The sequence below is a fragment of the Centroberyx affinis genome, unplaced genomic scaffold, assembly GCF_046629955.1.
Source record: "Centroberyx affinis isolate AG114_WGS23_722 - 3 ecotype Tasmania unplaced genomic scaffold, CSIRO-AGI_Caff_v1 ptg000395l_1, whole genome shotgun sequence".
NCBI classification, from domain to species: domain Eukaryota; kingdom Metazoa; phylum Chordata; class Actinopteri; order Beryciformes; family Berycidae; genus Centroberyx; species Centroberyx affinis.
The window spans coordinates 48462-70939 of record NW_027279063.1 but is presented as its reverse complement, the minus strand read 5'-3'; the positions used below and the strand labels follow the sequence as shown (position 1 = coordinate 70939).

Sequence of the window (22478 nt, the reverse complement as noted above, 5' to 3'; positions counted from 1 at the left end):
GTATTTTATACCACATCCGGTAACTGTACATGTCTCTCATTGGCTCAGACGGATTCTCCAGTCCCCCTCCTCCACTAGTGTGGACAGCTATCCCAAAGTCCAACCCCCACAGTTTTCATTTCAGGAAGAAGCAGGCAAGCACAAATTCTCAACCGACAGTAGATCCAGCTCCGCCACAGCTGGCTAAATGCCTTTTATATATGAACATTTATTTAATTTCGTAGCCTTTGGTTGTAGCCAAGTCACATTTTCTATGTAGTCGACAGTTAGCTTGCCGTTTAAACCCACTGTCTATCCCGGTTTGAGACTACAAAATATGGACTGGACAGTAAGCAGTCGGGCCCTTGTGTGGTGCATTTTGGCGTTGCTTTGCTGCGTTGGTCTCCCACAAAAGGTAAGTGTGCTAACTGGATACGCTAGCATAAGTTAGCTAGCTCGATAATTATAAAACAAATCACGTTAAACACTACCTTTACTGACCTAATTCTCTGCCTTCAATAACATGAGTATGTTATCAGCTCCCAATCACTCATGGCTTTCAATGAATGGTTGAATTCTGTCTTTGGCTGCGTGTTTTCTTGACATAACAGAAGTGAGCAGGCTTGCTAGCTAAAAGCAATGCTCATTGCAAGCTAATTTGTGCTTTAAAATGCTTAACGTTAAATGTACAAATCTTACTTGCCCAGCGTAGATAATTTCTAAATGATCAGTCCAGCCAGTCGGTTCAGTGTCACTAATAAAGGAGGCATATCCCAGTCAGGCTATGAAACTTTTCCATCTCCTGTCACAGTACCTGGTGAGTTAAAAAATCACTCTGCTCAGGTATTATCAGCTAAGGTGATTTCTACCAAGGAATGCTAGTGTTAACTAGGGATAGGTAACATTACTCATCTAAGTAGCTGGTAGACAAGGGAGCCAGCTACTTGCTGAAGATAAACCAAAGCCCTAATAACAAGACTCCAGGCAGAAACGATTAGCAACCCAGCTGGTAAACCACGTTAGCTAAGCAGTAGATTAGATTAGCCTAGTAAACCTATATAATTTCTCTGGTTCTTCACCTGCCCTTTTATCCAGTTATTAGTCTGGTGGTGCAGTGGAACAAGTCTTTCCAGAGCACAGGCTGCCAAAACAATAAATTAAACATACAATAGATGTATAGATTATAGCATTAGGTGTGTGTCTGTGTAGTATATAGAATTAGGGTGAGAGAGAGAGAGAGGGAATGAGAGTGAGATAGATAATGTCTCTCTGTCCAGTGTCCTTTGTCTGTCATTCACAATTGAGCTATTAAGGTCTGCTGATTTTCCCAGCCAGCGTGAAGAGGGGCTGCAAGAGATTAAATGCTAGCTAGCTGTTTCAGCATAACCATTATTATGTTTGTACTTAGCCTCATCTTCTCGCATTATGCCTATGCCTGCATGTCCCTTATAGAACTAGCATCCCTTATAAGACCTCTGACATCAGGCATTAGACTACAAATGGTTTTCAAAGATAACATACAAAAGATAATAGTCTCCCAGCCATCGTTTATTGGTAGATTCATATCTCTCCATCACCATGGCCACATTCTTGCACTTTGCTTTTTTGTAGACTGAATTCAGATTGAACTAAGAGGCTGATTTGCTGAAACAAAGTTGGTACTTACACTATCTTATCACAACAGTAGATTGGTTGTGCATTGACTGTCTGAGTGTGCCTGAACTAGGGTCTACACGTGACACCCCCCACTGAAGCAAGGCCAAGCTGATAGTGAATGTGTTGACAGGGAAGGTGGTTCAAATGGTTTTCCAGAGATCTCTACTTAAGCCTAACATGTGAAAAATGTTAGTTCTCGAACATTTGTCTCCACATGGTAAAGGTCTGTGCCTGTGCTCTTCTTGTAAAGTTCAATTCCACTATTTGTGTCTGTTGACACAATAAAAGAAATCAAACATCCCCAGGCCTGCGTGATCTTTCACATTTACACAGCCCAGAAGGAAAAATTCAAATGAAAACATCTGTGTGGGCTTTGAGACTTATGGATCATCAGGTTATGTTTAAAACTGTGTTAGTCACATTGCCTTAAATACAGTAAGCAATTTCTTCATTGCCTTTCAAAACATATCTTTGGTGACTTGAATCTGTGGCTGCCCTACATCTCACATGACATATAGCCTAACCAGAGATGTGATGATAAGTATTTGTTAGTTCCTGTGCTACTTAATGCCTGCACTCAAGCAAGTAGCAAACAGGATGCTTATTGCTTGCAGACAAGGCAATGGTAGGAAAGTGCCCGGTTGTTTTGTAAACTTAGCACAGAAGATGAAGAAATGGTGAGGTTAGGTTAGACCAAATTAAGAAGAAACTCTTCACATAATATTCTCCTTTACCTTCCTCTCTCCCATAAATCACCACCCCCACTACTTGTATCTGGTCTTTTTACTGTCTTATAAATAGGCCCTCTCTCTGCTTGGCTCTTATGTCTTTACCCTATCACACACACTCTAGAGACACAGGAATACATTGTTACATCTGTGGTCTAGGTACTGTAGTTTTAACCCTTGCACCCCTAACTATTGGTTGCTGGCAGTGCTTTATAACAATTCACCATCCTGTTGACCAAGGCAGGTGTGACAATGGAGACAATAGATATTATGTAAGCCAAAGTATCTGACAAAAATTAAGGTTTTAGAATTGAGGAACATCCGATTACACTGCCATTGTGCTTGTGTTCACTCAGTGTCATTGTCAATTGACAGAAGAGAAAGCTGCCAATCACAGCCTACTCTCTGTCAAGGTTGGTGAGCCATCCAGGAGGCTGTTGAGCACAATGACATTCTAGCCCAGCCTGCCGCCAATGATATCATGAGCATTGTAGTCACTGTCCCTTTAAGCCATGGCCTGGCCTCATTGCAGAAGGGAAAGTAAGGAGCACAGAACTTGCCAAGAATTTGGTTTCGCCCAGTTCTGTTGTATTATGTAACTCACTTATGCAATGTCTTACTTTTCTCTGTTAAAATGCACTAGAACAAGGAAATGAGAGGGGAAGGCCCTGATGTCTGTGTCCTCTAAGAGATGGCTGTAAACAACTGGACCCCCTCAATCACTCTGAGCAGCCTGGTAAACATTGTACAAATGAGAACGTTCCTAAAGCCTAACACTTTAAAATGTTCAACATTTGTGTATCAATTCCCACCCAAAAGTAGTTGGCTAACAGATGTTAAGGTACTTTTTGGCTTGTGAAACCAAGAACCAAGAGGTTACGACGGGCCAAATAAACAGACATTAGTTATTATTATTCTCTCAATACAGTTGTGGTATGTGATACTAGTGAGTTTGCAGCACAGTGGGAACAGTCACAGGTGTGCTGTATTGACACACGTGCCAGTGTGTAGACTGTTAGATTACAGCAGAGGATCTAAATGTGGAAGGACACAGTTTTCTCCTAAAGATAGTGCAAACGTGTTAAAAGAACAGAAGTGAACAATGCCCTCAGTCATTGTTCACTGTGGAGTCATTTTGCGCTTGGTTTCCCCGTGTTGGCCCAGTGACGATGGCATAGTATTTTCCCCATTTACAGTTCCAGCTGAAGAGCACACAGAGAGAAAGCGTAGAACATTGTAAAACAACAGCTTGGCCCCCCGGCAACGCTTGAGTAGTCTTGTGCTGGCCTATTTCATGGCATTGGGTGCGAGGAAATGAAGGCCGTGTGATCTAGAGAGCACCCTGAGTGACTCGGTGATGGCTGTTGTGTTTGCTCTGCATGCTGTGTGCTCAGGCCTGGCTCACTGGCTCTGGAAGGCTGTTTGTGTCTGGGTTAAGAGCACTTCAGCTCCCACCTTCCTTCTCTCCCCCATAAGTGGCTAAGTGCTCAGAAGAGTGTCTTAGTAATTATAGATTTGTAATCTGCATTAAACACAGGGGGGTAGTTGCACTGCCCCCAGGGTCCTGTTCAGGGGGATTAGTCGGGGATGTTGATCAATACCACCGTGGTTCAGCAGGAGAAAGAGGCCTGTCTTGACTCTGCTGTATCTTTTCAGCTTTTCTTAGACTCTTATAGTCAAGACAGCAGGCTTATTGGTTAGATTGTCAATCCCATAGCAGAAAGATTACAGGTTTGATTCTTTCACCAGCCATGTATCCCACTGACTTGTCTTTGACTAAGACACTGAACCCTAACTGCTCACTTACTTTCGGTCAGTCTAGATGAGAGTGCCATATTGGCCTAAAAATGCCTAAAATGTAAATGTAAAAGACCACTGTAGATTAGTAGAATAGTTATTAGAATAGTTATCCCAGCCTCCCCAACTCTCACGGTAAAGAAAAGTCATGTGTTTCAGTTTATCTTTTTTTTTTGTACAGATAATTTTTTTGGCATTCTCGCCTTTATTAGACAGGAAAGATTGGGAGAGAGAGAGGGATGATATGCGACAAAAGGTCTTGGGTCGGATTCATACCCAAGACGTCGTGTTTTTACATGGTACTGGTCTTAGCCTACTGAATCACCAGGACGCCCATTTGGGTATCATTTTGAATAGGGACTGCACTTTTTATCTAAGTGCAAAACAGAGTGCGGCTAGGCTGGTTTTAGGTGTTCCTCTGTGGCCTGGTGGGCAGGCAGAGTTCTCAAGCAATGCCACCCCCACTGGACCTCTCCCTGCACACTGGTGCCAAAAACAAGAGGAAGCCCACAGCTTGGTTATCGAGAGCAGCGTTTTTAGAATTCCATGGTGGGTGAGTAAAGCACACATCACCCACAGTGTTGTTAATTCTGGCACAAGCCTAGTCATGAGGCTGGGTCACTTAGCCGGCGTTGTGGTCAGGGGTTCAGTTGTTGCTTGAATCTGCGATCTCCCTGCTGCATCTTCACTTTGTTTTTCCTCATTCTGTGTGCTTTCTCTCTCTAGCCCTGTCTGTCTCTGTCAGTCTTTCTCTCCTCTTTCACATGTATTGTCCTTTTCTGTCATTTTCTGAACCCATCCAAGCCTTCCCATATGCGCTCATGTCTCCCATATTTCTGAGTGGGAGTAGAGGGGACTGGAGAGAAGGGCACACACATGGCCAGCTCAGCCCACTCTTCATCTGTGCAGAGAGAAGTTGAAGCACTCTCTCACTTTGTTTGTTGTGCATTCCATTGTAAAAAACATACCTTAAGGGTTGTGCTGTTTAACAGCATGGATGTGTTGCTGAAGTTCAGAATATGCACACGTGCTCAGCCTCACACTGTTTGTGCACCATTCTCCAACAATTGTGACCCTCAGCTCCTTATCTCAACTGTCCCACTGTTATCTCCAACCCTCTCAGAGTTCGCCCAGCTACCTACTGCCCCCAGGTAGCTAGCTAGCTGGCTTCCTATCCCCTGGCTTGCTCTTCAACAGCCATTCTAAGCTTTTGGCTCGGGGTTCATTGATTTGTAATGTGGGACAGGGTAGCAGTTATCCCTCAGGCATCCCCCATCCCCCCTTCCAACAAAAGGCTAACTATATCCGGGTAAGGAGGGAAACAGTCCTCTCCTCTCCATCTGTAAGCATTCCTACAGTGCCATAAAACCTGCCAGGGAGTTGATCTCCTTTTTTATGTGGGGTTTGTCCCTATCAGAGTGTGTGGATGATTTCATTAGCTTGATGTAATAACATGAGATAACACCTGATGAATCCAGGTGGATGCAAAGATTATAATGTCTGAGTGATTAGTCGCTGAGGCGATTATTCACAATCTCAATGCAGGAGCACACATTTTGATCTGACCTCTGTGTGTGAGTGTGAGCATGCATGCAGGGTAATAATTTGGCATTTAGGTGCATTCTTAATATGTTTGACTAATATTTTTCAATGCTGCATAGAGATGTGGTTGTTTTAATCACCTTGCTTTTGTGTTGTGTTGCTGTCTTGCAGGGCTTTTGCAGTGCCAGCACTGTTTCCCTCCCTGAAAGCCTGCTCTTTGTGTCCACTCTGGATGGAAACCTGCATGCTGTTAGCAAGAAATCGGGCTCTATCAAATGGACGCTGAAAGAAGGTAAGAGGAGAGGACTAGAGTCGAGTGTAACTCACTGGCAAGTGTTTGTTTGTGTGCCTTTCTCAGGGCTCAGTTCCATGTTCAGGTTACATTTCCAAAAACAAAGTGCTTTTGTCTGCTGCTACAGGGAAGACAATGAGATCCCACTGCTTTTTTGAAGACCAGTGAGGTGTTTTTGTCTTTTGTTGTATGCAATCTGATTTGTCACAAAGGTTATAGTTAGGGCACAGCAATTCAAGACAGGTTGGAAGAATGTAGCTTGCTTACTTTAATTACTAAGTTCTGTTTCTTACTATTTACAACTGAGGACACTGGTTTCCATTGATCGCCACTGGATACCAATCAGAAGTTGCACCTCAGTTTTATGGTTATTCAACTTTGGTGTTATGATTTTATAAAAGTGGTATTATAAGTTATAGGTGTTTATTTATGAACTGTGATAATAAATGGTTTTGGATTGTATCTGTTGTGTAGCCTGTACTAAAGTCAGTAAATGTCCTGTTAGGCATGGAAACATGTAATCATTAACAAAGAGGGGGGCAAATACAGCAATGTAATCAAGGTCACAGTGGGCAAGGGTGAGCTACTCTGCTGTAATAGCACCTGTACTCCTATCTAAACATTCTGACTGTGTAAGCATTTACTATGGTTAACATGTTAATGTAGGCACCATATGCTAGGTAATTACATTAGATCAGTCAGGCTTATCGGAAATAGTGTTCTCAAATGTCTGTCTTAACAAGTCGTTTATTATTGAGTCTTGAAATTGGATTTTTCTTAAAATAAGTGAAAAATATCTGATAATGGAATGAGAATTGAATTGAATTTCACCTGTTTCCAATGTAAAATCACCTTGTTTTAAGAATCTTCTTGTATCAAGCGGCATTATCTTGATACTAGTGGAGTGATGTGCCTTATTTAAGATGTCACTTGTTTCAAGAACATTCTCGGAAAAAGGTGAAATTGCATTGGAAACAAGTAAAATGATCTCACCCCATAGGCAGATTTTCTTTTACTTGATTTAAGGAAAACAAGATTTTAAGACTCTACTCTGTACTATACTAAATGACTTGTTAAGATGGGCATTTTTTTGCAGTGTGGGCCTACAGGCCCTGGCTAGGTACACCTAATACCCAAATCATTAATAAACATGAATGCAGGAGCTGCTTCCTCCGCATCATCTGTTTTTCTGGAACAGCTATTGAATATAGATCTAAACAGTTCTGGGTCACGCTTCACAAACACCTGTTGTATTCTAGTCAGGCAGCCATACACCCTTAGAACCAGGGGGAAGCTGAAACCTTTGGCTCGGTCCTAGCCAGTACAACCCAGGTCAGCGGTGACAGAACACATCTATCCCCTCACTGCCTGTCGCTGCCTGTTGGCTTTCCTAACAGACATTTGCCGGTGAGCCAACCTTGGTGAATGTCCTTCTATGCGACATAGAAAACTATTGTTTTTCAGCTCACCGTCCCTCTCTGTGCAATTACATATAATGAATGTTGATGCTCCCTGGGCATAGCAGTCATTGACACCTTCAGGTAATCCTCCACCCCTCTACTATTGTTGACCCCTTCAGGCACCTCCACCGAGCTCAACACCATCTGGCCCACACCCTGTATGTTCACACTGTAGGGAGGTGTGTGTTTGTCTAGTAGTAATGGAGGTTGGGGCTCAACGTTTGGCTAAAGTCTGGATAGCCTTCCCTGGGAGGAATTTCAGGAAGAGGAATTACAACCTAAACCAGACAAATTTTAATATTCAAGTTTTAGAAATTAATTTCCAAAACACATCGCACATTTTTTTTCACTGTACCTGGCTAAGTGTAAAATCTGCTTCCTAGAATAAGCCCCTTGTTTTCAGTGTGTGGGATGGGTATTTGGTATCAGGGTCATCGGCCTCTTATCAGTGAAACGTTAGTGTGTTCTAGAGTGTGTTTTAGAGAATATGATCTAATATCAGTTCATTAGACAAACAATATGATTTCTTTTACTGTTGTTGTTGCATGCCTGCAACTTTCTAGGAATTCATGCAAAGCTGTTCTGTTTCCAGAGATGACGGTCTTCATGTTTGCTACAAAGGAATTTGTTTAGTTGGACTTTGTGTTCCGTGCGTGCGATTGTTTGTCATGGATATTCATGTCATACTCTTGCTCAACAGCTACTGGCCATGGTTTGCATTGTTGATTAATATTCTTGTCTGTCTTGACTTACGTCTTATATCTTTGTCTCTACTCACAGATCCAGTTCTTCAGGTCCCCACACATGTGGCAGAGTAAGTATTTGTCACACGTGTGTGTGCGTATGTATCCCTGCACATTGTATGTTGGCCTGCATGTGTGTGTAACAAAGACAGTGAATACACGTGTGAATTGGAAGCTGTTGAGCTCATACATCTCTCAATTTAAACAAAATGCTTTTTTTATTGCTTACATGATTCCTAAAAGTGGTATTTCACTAAAACTTTACCTACGGATCATGAGATATAACTCTTTGGCTATTTTGTTTCATCTCCCCTTTCCCCCCCCAGGCCAGCATTTCTGCCTGACCCCAATGATGGCAGCCTGTACTCTCTGGGAGGAAAGAACAACGAAGGGCTGACGGTAAGAGGAAACACCTTTATCACAAATTCATCGCTTCTAAGTGCCAAGAAACACACTACTCAGTTCCCTCTTTCTAGACAAGAGTGTATCTTCTTTTCTGCAGAAAGTAGTGCAAGGTTGTGTTGATGTATGCAAGATATACCCAATATATTGCCATAGCACACAGAGCACACTATAGCTATCTAAGGATGATAATGTTGATTCATTGTACTCAAACAGAAATTACCATTCACTATCCCTGAGTTGGTCCAAGCCTCTCCCTGTCGCAGTTCTGATGGAGTCCTTTACATGGGTAAGACACAACTTTCACAAAGATAATGCCAGATAGAAGTATGCATTTTGATCGAGCGCATTGAAATGATTGTTCTGTTTGTTGCATTCTCCTCTTGTATTGACTGATGTGGCATTTGAACAAATTGATAGCAGGGATGAATTGAATTGTTGTGGTGACGAGCTTCATCATCCATAAACGGGTGCAGTCGAAGTCCCAGTCTGTCTCCGCACCTAAATTAATTGGTGTTATCTGGCTTGAACAAAAGACGTTACACTGCATTTCCATTTCACTCAACTTGTGGTCGTAGCCTGTGTTCTTTTGAATTTACAACAGTCAGATTGGGAAAGCTAATCTACCTTGGTGACTGTGCCATTGTTTGAAGAAAAACGGGTGACATTTGCTTCCCCATGGTCATTATCTGTGCAGCTTTTGTTTTCATTCAACTGAAGCCACTGCCAGCACAAAGCAAGTTGCACATCCTAAGGTCTGTAAATGCTACAGGCTTAAATAATCATTCTTCACAACTGATGTTGTGCCAGGCAAACGCCCACCTGTCCATTTAAGAAGTGTGTGCAGAGTGGAGTTTGAGGAAGTGCTTAGGCCACACCAGAATTATCTAAAGAGAAGGCACTGTTTCCTCATCTACTTTTGGGCCAGCCATAGTAGACTATTACCTAGGTACTGCTGCCACACCCTGCACCAACTGAATGTGGAGATGCCAGTGCAAAGAGGCCAAAGAGGCTTGTTATTTAATGGTAATTAGGCAACACCCAATACCATGTGGACGTAACATGTTTAAATGGCTACAGTTGATTTTGCTTGACTGGGTTTGCACACATTGCACCCTCTTGGCCACAGTTTGGACAATTTAATAGAATAGAAGTGTTATCATCATGCCAGAGGTAAAAAAAAAAATTTGTATGTGTATGCACTTGTGCACAGGTAAGAAGCAAGACCTATGGTATGTGGTGGACCTGTTGACTGGTGAGAAACAGCAGACCCTGACCTCCTCCTTTGCTGAGATGTTGTGTCCGTCCTCCTCTCTTCTCTATCTGGGACGTACAGGTAAAAAAAAAAACCCTGCAACAATACACACTAAGTTTAAAAAGAGTCCCTATTCTTACCTCTCCATTCACAATCACAAATGTCATTTTCTCACCTAGCCAGTCTGTCACTCCAAAATGTCTAATTATCTCAAGGCATCATCTATTTGTATTGCTGCCCATCCCATTTAATTAAGCAGTTGATTTAGTCTTACTAACCACTTGGCCTATTTGCCTTGCATTCTCTAACCCCAAGTTGCTTGCACACCCTATTCACCTCTTGCTTATCTATTAAGCTATTCCACCTCCGTCCCAACACTTAGACCAGCACCCCCCCTGTCCCTGTGGTCCTCCATGCCTGGGGAAGCTAGGATGGTAATTGGAGACAAGGACCTAGAGCGTGAGAGCCCACTGAATGACACTTATGTAAAACCAAAGCTAGGTGTCAATGCAAAGCCCAGCTTCTCAGCCTCTTGTATATATCCATGATCTTGTTTCGTTGAGTCCCCCTCTCTCCCATTCTATGAATCCCTTCCTTTGAGGCAGAAGAAATTCAACACCGCTAACCATTTTTACCTAGCAATGTATACTTGTATGTATACTACAAAACCTGACTTTTTTTGCAAGTTACATAAGGAGACTGGTGCTGTTTTGAGCGAAGCTGAGTATTAAATCTCCTATGGAGCAGCATTTCATTTTCCTGTGTGTATATGTAATGTCCCCTCTTCGTTGTTCATCTCCACTTTAGAGTATACCATCACCATGTATGACACCAAGAGCAGAGAGTTGCGCTGGAATGCCACCTACTCCGACTACGCCTCCACCCTTCCGGACGACGACACCAAATACAGTAAGACACTTGCACATACTGGCTCTATTGTAGCCTTAGTTTCTAACACATCACAAGCCAAATGATGGCGATCACATCAGGCAGTGCAACCAGTTAATTTCACATCTTATAATCTTATAATGTCCTCTAATATGTTGTTGACATGTGATCATTTCTCTGTCCTCTGCCCCCCCCACAGAGATGGCTCACTTTGTGTCCAACGGTGACGGCCTTGTGGTGACTGTGGACAACGAGTCTGGTGACGTTCAGTGGGTTCAGAACTATAACTCTCCGGTGGTGGCCATGTACATCTGGCAGCGCGAGGGCCTCCGCAAGGTTTCCCACACCAATGTGGCCGTGGAGACCCTGCGCTACCTCACTTTCATGTCTGGAGAGGTTGGCCGCATCACCCAGTGGAAGTACCCATTTCCCAAAGAGAAGAAGCCCAAGAACAAGCTCATGTAAGCAGGCTGGGTCTGATGACTGATACTTGCTCACTGTCCTGGAAGTATAAAAGTCAGGCTAGAGATTTTTATTGTTGACTTTCATTTTATGGAAGTTCAATATTGACTAATTCAAGCTTCATCACTAAATTGTTTCCACAGTCCATAGACATATGGGATAAGGGTTTATTCTGCTACTGTTGAATGAAAATGTATGCTTAAAAGGCAAATTTCAACAATGTAAATTCCAGAAAATCAGCCTTGTTCCATCTCCGCTTTTTGTCATGGTCTGCTGTTGAAGGCTATTCCTTTTGAAATTTGAGTTTCATCTTTTTCTGAATGTCACTGAAGCACTTGGTTTCTAAAGTGAATTTTGCATGCTGTTTAGTTGGTACATTCTCTTTTTGATGATTTTTTTTTTTATCATTTGGATCATTTTTCCTTTAAGGAATCAGCCAAACCTTTGAAAAGGCCTTCATTCCGCCTTTGAAGTCTGAAGTAGTGTAGCACCGAGTGAAGCAAGTCTTAATGTTGTAAGAAGTAACCCATTTGGTCTTGAATACCGTCCAGGGAACAAGCACTGGCCTAACACTCTCTTAAACATGTTGGAGCCTTTGTAGCCTATGCATCACCTAAATCATTGACAGGTGAAATCAAGATACACTTTTATTTATGTGAGATTGCCCAAGGTGGGGATGGAGTGTAGACATGCAATGTCTGATGGATTTATGAACAAGTTGGTGCGGATGGTGCTGGTTTCAGCCCTGGTTTCACATTACAGTGCTGCTGTTTTTATATATATTTTTTTTTTATTCACACCTGCTCTCAGCGGAATAGAGAAACAGGACTTTCAGTGGTTGATCCACAGTGTGTGTGCTGTGAAAGAACGGCCAAGTTTTGCCTCGAGGGTGAGGTCAGGGAGAATTATGAAAGTGCTACTAATATATTCTCACAAGTAAGAAAACAATTACTTCACCATGTTTTTTTCCTTTCCCAGGGCTACTTTGTATGTGGGTAAATACTCCACAAGTCTGTATGCCTCTCCCTCCCTGGTGCATGATGGAGTCACTGTGGTGGTGAGTGACACTTCCATGTCTCTGTCCCATATCTTTGTGTTCAACCATAATACAACCTGTCAGATCAATAATACATCACCAAGAGTATGTAGGTTCACTGGTATTTTTTTTTTTTAGCATTGCCCTTCATTGCTTGGGAAGTTTTGTATTTATTTACTCTTTCCCCAAAAATATGTCATGCTGTTTTGTTGTTTTCCTAGTTGAATACGTTATATTGGTCCTCGTTCTTGGTTAGTGCATTGAGGGTATGCTAGTGAGTCAGTGTGACCCTGTTCCACTGGTGTCTTGGAGGGCTTAGCTTGCCCCGGCCCAGGTCACTTCACCCTACTGGCTTTGCTCTGTGGAATAGTAGTTTACAGTTCTCACACAGTTTTTCATGTACTCATGTGATGTGTCTGATAGGGCAGTGGTTCTCAACCTTTTTGGCTCGTGACCCCTTAAAACCACTTGATGCCTACTGGCGATCCCCGTTACAGGAGCGCATAGAGAAAGAACAATATAAAGGATGTTTTATCTTTTTTCAGCTTGTTTCAGTGAAAGCTGTTTAGTATTTCTGCTTAGTTTAGTATTGCTAAAAAAGCAAAAAAAGTTGAGAAAAAACTGAAAAAATAGACATGATAATAATATAGTATGTATAGTAGAAATAGATTTTTTCCCACCCTATCCCATAAATCATCTCGCGACCCCTGAAAATTATCCTCAACCCGCAGGTTGAGAACCACTGTGATAGGGCATTCATTTCGACTTCTGATTGAGTGTGCATAAAGATGGCAAGTCTCAAAACATTAAGTTTGTAAGAACTTTCAGTTTCAGTTGAAGGTAGGATGCAAATAAAATTTTTGTTTGTGTGTGTGCAGCCTCGCGGCAGCACCTTCCCTATGCTGGAGGGTCCTGACAGCCAGGAGACTGAGGAGGACAAGGAGTGTGTGATCACCCCTAGCACCAGTGTCAAGTTCAATGCTGCCCTCCGGGAGCGACATCGCATCAACTTCATGAGGAACTACCTGCTCCTTATAGGTACTATACCACTCGATAAATCAGACCAAACTACTAGGTCAACACTATTCCCTCTGATTTAGTTGGCCTTGCCTGGTGCTGTACAGTGGTTTGGAAACAGTGGTTTCCAAACAGAGGTCCAGGGACCTTCAGGGGTCCTTGGGGGTGGAGGGTGGGGGGGGGGGTTCGAGTGGCTCCCTAGTGAAATGAGGAAAAGTCTAGTTTCACATTTCATCAGGAAAGAATGGCTAGTCTGTTCAGAGATTTCACTCTCACCACTGTCCCCCCCCCTCCACCTACAGTACAGATGGAAAACAAAAGGCTTATTAGATGGGGGTCCATGGGACAAATTCCTGTCAAGTGTTTCATTTACAATTTGACCCCATGTCTGGTTTGACATGGGGTCAACCTCAACTGAGATTCAACTTGATATAGTGAAAGATGCAAGAGAAGTATGAAACAAGATTAGGTGTCTCTACTGATGGATGGGCCGTTGTGGCCTTTCTTCCTGGCATGCACACTTACAGTGTTAAACTGGCAGCATGTTAAACTCTAGGGCAATGTATGCTGCTGTGCCTATGGCCCAGGTCAAATATGGGCTTCCTCTGCACTTTCAGTAGTTGTGTTGCATTGAGACTGCCCTCTGCTGGACGTTAAAAGGCACTAAGTGGAGGCATCCTGGTGACCCTGGTACGTACCGTCCTGGGTTCAAATCCCATCCAGCTCAGGTCCCTTGTTGCATGTCATCCACCTATCTCCATCCCAGTCTTTCCTGCCTGTCTCCACTTTGATCTGTCTAATAAAGGCAAAAATGCCCCAAAAAGAATCTTAAAAAAGGTGCAACAACATTTATAGTGGCATCAGTTTTACTGAAGGGGCTGTTTGGTTTAGCTGGACGTTCATGATGCTGATGATGATGAATATATTTCTCTCTCTATTCCAGGTCATCATGAGACCCCCCCTGAAGCTCATACCAAGATCCTGGAGAAGTTCCCTGACAGCATTCCTCGCAGTCAGGGCAACGTGATCCCACCTACCACTGACAAGACCATAGAGGAGGTATGTGTGTATGTGTGTGTCTCAGTGTGTGGCCCATGAGATACTGTGTTAAAATGTTGCCTCAGTCATATTGTACAAATTTTATCCAAATATCTACACAGATTTTCTAACTCTCTACCTACCTCTCCTCACTTCTTTGGGCCCCTTCCCTCCATGTTGTAGAAGGTGAATGAGAGTGGTATGGATGATGGTCCCCCTTCTCCTCAGCCTGAGACCTCCATCCAGGAGCCCGGAGCCAGTGGGCGCCCTGCCCGGCCAGAGGCCCCTGTGGACTCCATGCTCAAAGACATGGCCACCATCATCTTCTCCACCTTCCTCCTGGCTGGCTGGGTGGCCTTTGTGATTACCTACCCAAAGGCAAGTCAAACAGCGCCATCTAGTGGACCATTGTGGACCTGTTACTGGCTAAACAAACTTGTTGAGTGGAGAAAAAATATCAGCATAAAATTTTTGACCTGTGTGTACACACAGTTTTGTCACCTATTTGCTTTTTGATATGTAATGCATCCTGGTAATCATCCCTCAGAATCAGCCCCTCAAAACTCTTACATATTCAATTGAAACTTTATTGTCACATATGTCAATAGATAGGGTTTACAGTAAAAATATACATGAAAAACACATGAGAAAACAAAAACAATAAAAACACATCATGAAGCACTTTACAAATTACCAGGGAGTCAGAAGATACAGTACAACAACAAAGACAGATCCGGTTTCATAATCTTACCCCCCCCCCCCCCTACCCCAGAGTGTGCACAAGCAGCAGCAGCTGCAGCACCAGGAGTTCCAGAGGCAGATGGAGGAGAAGCTGGAGCTTCTCCAGAGGCAGCAGCCCTTCCCCCCACCTGCAGACCTGGCCCTGGCATTGGCCCCGGACAGTGACTACCTAGAGGTGGCCCGCGCCCGCTCTGAAAGCTCCGACCACAGCAGTCCCAACATCACTCCTCGTGCCTCCAACCACTCTAACCTGTCTGTGTCCGAGTTGGGCAGCTCTGCCAATGAGCACGAGGACGGAGGTAAGGAGTGACAATCTGAGAAATGAAGAATACACGCACACACTGAAATGAAGTTTGAAGTCTGAAATACAGTTTAAGTGTATCATACTGATGTGCATTATGTGTTTGTTGTATCAGATGAGGACTCCAATATTGCCAGAGTGGGCAACATAACCTTCCATCCCAAGAATGTCTTAGGTCATGGTGCTGAGGGTACCATTGTGTACAAGTAAGTCTGATCCTCGGTCTACAAATTATCCCTCATAATTTTTGGTTTAATAATTGTTCAATTTTCTAATCCTCACATCATTGACGGCTAATGCATTGGCCAAATTTGGTGTGGGTTTTTAATATCACTACATCCTAACACACCCTAACACTGTATTTCCACTCCTTGTCCACCAGGGGTCAGTTTGACAACCGTCCAGTGGCAGTGAAAAGAATTCTCCCAGAGTGCTTCAGCTTTGCGGACCGGGAGGTGCAGTTGCTGAGGGAATCAGACGAGCACCCCAATGTCATCCGTTACTTCTGCACTGAGAGGGACCGTCAGTTCCAATACATCGCCATTGAGCTGTGTGCTGCTTCACTTCAGGAGGTACTGGATGGCTTGATAGAACACTTTAACACTCATTGGTAATTTGACTGTATACAGGCGCAACAAATTTAACAGGCATGATATGTGAGGTAAGTCTCATAAGCACTATTTGCAGGAACTACAGAGGCAGGTCCTGCAATTGTTGTTATTACCAACCGCATCCATAATTGTAATTCAGTACAAATCTACCATGTCAGTAATTTTTACTAGACCAGGAAGAAGAAAATCTGGTGTAAATTGTCTACTGTGTTTCAGCAAATTCAGAGATCATCTAATAGCAAGCCAGTTTGAATCGATGTCTCTGTAATGATGCATTACGTTTTTGGCAGCCAGCAGATTGTGTGGCCAGTGTACCACGTAACGTTTTACATCTGGGCTACAACCAGTAATTTCATGGAAATGGCAGAGATTCTTTATCTCTATGAATGGTCATATTGAAATTACACACACAGTGCCTAAAAACTACAATACAGGACCTCCAACACTAAAACTAATCCAGTTTAAATAGTGCTTTACACAACTTCAACCTCTGTGAAATGAGGCCGTCTCGCGTATAATTATTTGACTACACTGGATGCAACCCTGCTCAGTGATTTTGAGGTGTTTCTTTTGTGTCTTTTTCTAGTATGTGGAGAAGAAGGATTTTGACCGTCATGGACTAGAGCCGGTGATGCTTCTTCAGCAGACCATGTCAGGACTGGCCCACCTGCACTCTCTCAACATAGGTATCCATCAGTTAATACAAAATCATGTTTACATCCTTATGATTATTGGTTGTGTATTACCGCCCAATACCTGCACGACCACAGTGACTCATGGCTCGATTTCCTTCTCTCACCTTGATACCCTTCCTCCAGTCCACAGAGACCTGAAGCCCCACAACATCCTGGTGTCCATGCCCAATGCCCACGGCCGAGTCCGGGCCATGATCTCTGACTTTGGCTTGTGTAAGAAGTTAGCTGTGGGCCGCCACAGTTTCAGCAGAAGGTCTGGCGTGCCAGGGACTGAGGGCTGGATCGCCCCTGAGGTCCTCAGTGAGGACTGCAAAGACAACCCGGTATGTCAGTGGTCATGAAAATCCAAGCAAAGGCCCAAGGATGGATTTGTCCTTTATTAACAGCACAACTCCATTATAGATCAATATAGAGTTGCTTGATTACAGGTTGCAATGTCCATTTGTCCAATAGCACCCAGTACAACCATGATTGAGTAAACTAAATAAACCAATAAAAAATAAATCTAATCTTTGACACTATGTACAATTGTTGGTGTTAAATGTTCTATGTGTCCTCTTATGTCAGATAGTGACCTTCCTCCATCCTTTCTTTCTCCCTTTGTCCTATGTAGACCTGCACGGTTGATATATTCTCTGCCGGCTGTGTGTTTTACTATGTGGTGTCCCAAGGTAGCCATCCCTTTGGCAAGTCTCTGCAGAGGCAAGCCAACATCCTACTTGGCACATACAGCCTCGACCATCTGCAACCTGACAAACATGGTGAGGAGTACACTTCTCTTTCTGTCCCAAATCACTCGCTCCCCAAGATATACAACAATAGTAATGTGGTTGTTGGGCAATGTAGATTACTAAGTGCAGGTAGAGGGTAGTGTAGATGAGTGTAGTTCTGATCACTTTTGAGAGCGATTGCGGAGGAGGCTGGTTACTTTACGGCACTTAACGGCCAAATTCAACTAAACATCTGTGATGGGTGACGCCCACTTAATAACCACAAAGACATACCCATTCTCACCCACCTTTTTCCTCCGAAATCCAAGATAGATTTCAACATAGGTGCTCCCCCAATGTAGCAGAAGAGAAAATTACATCAGCTCCTGTGTATTAATATAGACTAGAATTTGCTAATGGTTTTAAATGGATGATAGTACTTTGTGGTCTGAAATGAAGTAAAATGAAAATTTAAAAGGAGAATGAAAGACCACAGACCATGGTGAATATCACAGATTTTGTATTATATATGTATTATATATGTATTATATATGTAGTTTATAGCTTGAGTAAACTTTGTAATGACCAGCGTGTTTGTATCCCTGACTCCACCAGAGGACATTGTGGCCAGAGATCTGATAGAGCAGATGTTGAGCATGGAGCCCTTTAGGAGGCCTTCAGCTGAGAGCGTTCTCAAACACCCTTTCTTCTGGAGCCTGGAGAGGGAGCTGCAGTTCTTCCAGGTCTGAGCCACATGTCACATATGAAAATACACCTCTTGTGGAATAAAGTCCATTTATAGCTGTTGCATAATGCATGTATTATATATTCTATATTGTTTGTTTTAATGGTACATGTTTTAGACTCTTAACACCATAAGTTGTAAAAGAGGTGTGGTTTTGCATATAATAAAGCTATGAATGTTCCAAGTGTTTTCAGGCTGCCTGGCATATTACTGGGCAAGTCACTGACAATTATTCTGTGGTCCCTTGCAGGACGTGAGTGACAGAATAGAAAAGGAGCCGCTGGACGGACCAATCGTGAGGCAGCTGGAGAGAGGGGGGAGGGCTGTTGTCAAGGGTGACTGGAGAGAACATATCACAGTGCCTCTGCAGACAGGTACGAGACTGGCTTAAGTTACACAGCAACTGTCAAATACCGCTCCAGGAGCATTCTGTTGTAAAACGGTGGTCTTGATCTATGTGTTTTTGTGCTGCTAGGCAGATGGGCTAGTTAGTAGCTAAGTCAGTAGTTTAGCAGTAGTTGGAGCAATGTTTTGCCCTGCATGCGTGGTGTAATTTCAGTCGCACTGGATGTGTTTGCTGTATCCTTGACCCAGAAAATTTTGCAGAGCTTGGTGCAGCAAGCACACTGCTTCCTGTCAGCATTGCTACCCACTGAGTATCAAAACCTCAGGAAATGTTCTTGAAATGATTAACTTTGACCAGTAAGGCAAATAGCACAGATATAGTCATTTATTGATCAGTAAAGAGACAGATCACTGTGACACTGTTATTTGCACATGTATACTCATGTGTTTCTATATTTACAGAGCAACTACATTCTTTAAAGGCTGTATCGTTCTTTTGTATCATACTGTTTGTTTTTCTGTCCATTTGTCAGTCAATATCTCAGACACCACTGACTGGATTTTAATGAAACTTAGAGGAAATCATGCATTTCATCTCTCTGTTGTATTTTCAAAATTCCACTGACTGGGGGGGGGCTCACTACAATTACAGGTCAAAACAAGGTGACATATTTGTTACTGGTAGGGAGATGCATCATTCCAAGGCATCCTGTTTACTGCTGCCTTGCTAGATAATGATTTGGAATGCACTCTGTGTTTGACACGTTGGATGTGGTTTCTTTCTTTGGCAGATCTGCGCAAATTCCGTTCCTATAAGGGGGGGTCAGTTAGAGATCTGCTCCGTGCAATGAGAAACAAGGTAAGTGTGTGTTCTCATTGCCAAGGACAATTTGCATTGTATTAAATGAAACAGATTTTTCCCTTTGTGTAGTTACCTGTCAGACTTACAACCTGTTCCTGCCCTCAACAGAAACACCATTACCGGGAGCTGCCTGCTGAGGTACAGGAGACTCTGGGCTCCATCCCTGATGACTTTGTCTCCTACTTCACCTCCCGCTTCCCCCACCTGCTGAAGCACACCTACCTGGCCATGCGAACCTGTGCGCATGAGAGGCCATTTCTGCCTTACTACCCCAGTGTAGAGCAGCTTGCAAGAACACAGGCCCTGTACAAACACCTCGGGCCACAGAGACAAGACGAGCCACACACGCAACAATTGCCAACACACACATCGTCACCCTCACAACCCCAGGAATCCAAATCACTTCAACCACTGTCCACCACAGAACCTCCACAGCCAGTGCCAGTCTCACACACAATACCTACTCAATCAGTGCCACCCACATCACCAGATGAGCCTGTATCTTCAATTTTGCCAGTTCAGACAGTGGTGCCAACTGCGCCAGCATCGTCCACACTGACAGACTTGCCCGTTCAGACAGTGAACCCTACACTTGCCTCAGAATCATCCACAGTTTCTCTCGGGCAAAGAGATTCCGTTCAGCCTGAAACGCACACACCACCAGATCCTCCTCCGCTGGTCAGTGAACCGGTGTGAACTGGACCGGAGTCGGGTGGACGCAGCACAGAGAGGAGCATTGCCTTAACGAGTGGACACCTGCTGGGGCTCTGCTGTTGTGCCCTGTGCTGGTGAGGACCAGGCCTGCAGTGCCTGGGATCCACTGCTAGGCACGGAGCAGCAGCACCCCAAATTAAGTGCCTTCTGCTCGCCTGGGTTAAAATGACTCCCAACCGAACCGTCCACAAGTCTTTCTCTGCCTTGAAGTCGGAGGCTGTCCTGTCAACAGGGTGTTGTTGGACATTATCTTGTAGCTGTACTGTGCAAAGAGAATTTGTTTTATTTTACAATGGCATGTCCAAAAATAGTGTTGTTCTTCCCAAATACCTGGCTTGTATTGTGGGGAATATCTGTCTTGATGTTGAACACTTGGGTAGTTTTATTGTGCAATGTTGTTTTTCTCAGTGAGCCTATTCACTGCACAGATATGTATATTTTTGTATAGATTGATTCAGAATTTGGATCATTGATAATGAATCATTTAATGTGGCCAATGTGCCTTTTTAAATAACACTGTGCTGTAAGGGTACAGATCTCTGAAATTGACTATGCTAAATGCGCTTGTTGTCAGTTGATGCTGCTAGACTGCTTCTCTTTTGTCAATCAAGACTATTGTACTGACTTGCTCAGCAACAGCGGACTGTATTCCAAAGGGTGTTCAGATTTGATTCTGAACACAGTAGGTAATTTTATCCTCATTTGATTGATATGTGGTCAACATTGAGTTTAGATGTTGACTAGGCTGCAGTAGGCTTTCATGTATGATGACTTTTTTTTAGGGTGTCATCAAAGTGAGAGTGAAGTAAATAACTTGCACATTAAATGCTTTTTCAAATACGTAGATTAATGAGTATGCCTGTTCATTTGATTTTACCTTCACTTTGCACAGATACCTCAAGAGGGGGATCAGAGGTCAGCTTTGTCATTTCCTAAAATTAGAAAAGGCAGGAAAGCTGAATTATGATCAGTGCCTAATGACAACTTCAGCACTGATTATTGTTGCTCCTGAATGCTTGCTGAATATACAATAATAATACATGTTTATTTCCAGGTCCTCCAAGCCTTTTGTTTGTACTCAAGAATCTGGGGAAGCTACTGCCACAGACACTTCCTCTATTAGTTACCTCTAATTGCAACTGTAGAATCTATATCGGGTTTCATGTAATGAACAGAATTGGAGTACAGCCTAATTCATGTTAACAGAGACGTGTTGAAGGGGAACCACAATGGCTTGAGTCACCGCCTTTTTGCCTGTGTGTGTTCCCCCCTTTTAGCTATGAAATGTTTATTCTAGATAGGACTCCACCCTAGAGCAGTCAAACGGGAAGATGGCGTCATTGTGGCATGATCATACAGGCAAGGTTGATAAACCACAGCCAACCCCAAAGACCTTTGCACCAAAGGGAACCATTTGGCACCAGTGGGCATGAAAATGCCACTCTATTTAGGCTGCCACCTTTGATGATTGTAATTGTACTTTGAGTAGGAGAGGGAGCATGGACTTTACTGATGAATTTGAAAGACGTGTCAGAGCTGCTGTTCTAAATATTTACTGATTGCCCAGAATTTTGATATTCCAAATGTATTCATTATTTCAGACCAAAATTAACAGCTCTCCTCAGACAAATCCTGCAACACTTTTTCCTGCATTTAGGCTTTGTCCCAAACATTACTTCTTTGAACACCACCTGGAACTCATGGTGGTTTTGGTCCTGTGTACATGTCTGGACCATGTGATTTCTTCTTTCACTTCTTTTTCAAGTGTGTACAACATCACACACCAGGCATCAGCACATGGCAGCGAACTACCTCACTCTTCAAACTAGATAAGTTATCTCTCTCATGCATGCTCATTACCCCACTAGGGGCCAAGGACAAGCATGCTCTGTCTAATCATGTTCTTTCTGATGTTTTTCTACAGTGTTCTTACCAATAAATAGAGAGTAACAATACTAGGAAATACCAGGAGATTCAATAGGCCAAAACTTTAAAAGTCAGACTGAAATTGTGCTACATTCTAAACGACTAAAAAGTTCAATGCAACCATTTCCCCTGTATAAATTCATAATGATGAAGAGAGGACACAGCCCCTCAGAGACTAGCAGAGGCCAACACTAGGCAACATGGAGCCAGTGAAGGGATACAGTCATTGTAATGTTTTGTTGTTTTGAGGTTCATATGATAATGGGATACAGAATAATCCAATATAATAATCCAAATGTTGAATTTTCTTAAAGCAAATGAGTCAGGACATGGGCATAAATCTTTTTTATGCCCAACCAGCGTGACTCATTCTGGTGTTGTTCCATGTTGGTGATCCAGCAGCTAGACAATAACTGGAATGTCCTCTGTGGTTGATGCAGGGGTGTGGTGTACTTTCTCAAAAACAACACCTGTGGAGTTATGTAATGGTTCTGAATGGTGCTGCAAAGAGCAAGCACTGAGGTGGAGGGGCA

At 43.2% G+C, this 22478-nt stretch overlaps 1 protein-coding gene across 4 annotated transcripts; it reads left to right on the top strand.

Moving 5' to 3' along the window:
• Positions 1-143: 143 nt before the first annotated feature.
• On the top strand, positions 144-20512 carry ern1 (endoplasmic reticulum to nucleus signaling 1). 4 transcript variants are annotated; one of them, XM_071516220.1, is made up of 23 exons: positions 144-374; positions 3924-3943; positions 5874-5994; positions 8235-8268; positions 8524-8596; positions 8816-8888; positions 9813-9935; positions 10662-10763; positions 10942-11203; positions 12183-12261; positions 13119-13278; positions 14201-14316; positions 14479-14673; positions 15068-15335; positions 15453-15543; positions 15720-15909; positions 16535-16634; positions 16767-16966; positions 17257-17404; positions 17969-18096; positions 18349-18472; positions 19235-19302; positions 19414-20512. In XM_071516220.1, exons 1-23 carry the CDS (start codon positions 317-319, stop codon positions 19999-20001), a joined length of 3321 nt encoding a protein of 1106 aa, XP_071372321.1. In that variant the 5' UTR covers positions 144-316; the 3' UTR covers positions 20002-20512. The 4 variants fall into 4 exon arrangements, with proteins under 4 accessions (XP_071372321.1, XP_071372317.1, XP_071372320.1 ...); XM_071516216.1 differs by lacking the exon at positions 3924-3943 and having other exon boundaries at positions 144-394; XM_071516219.1 differs by lacking the exons at positions 144-374; positions 3924-3943 and adding an exon at positions 3028-3099.
• Positions 20513-22478: the final 1966 nt, after the last annotated feature.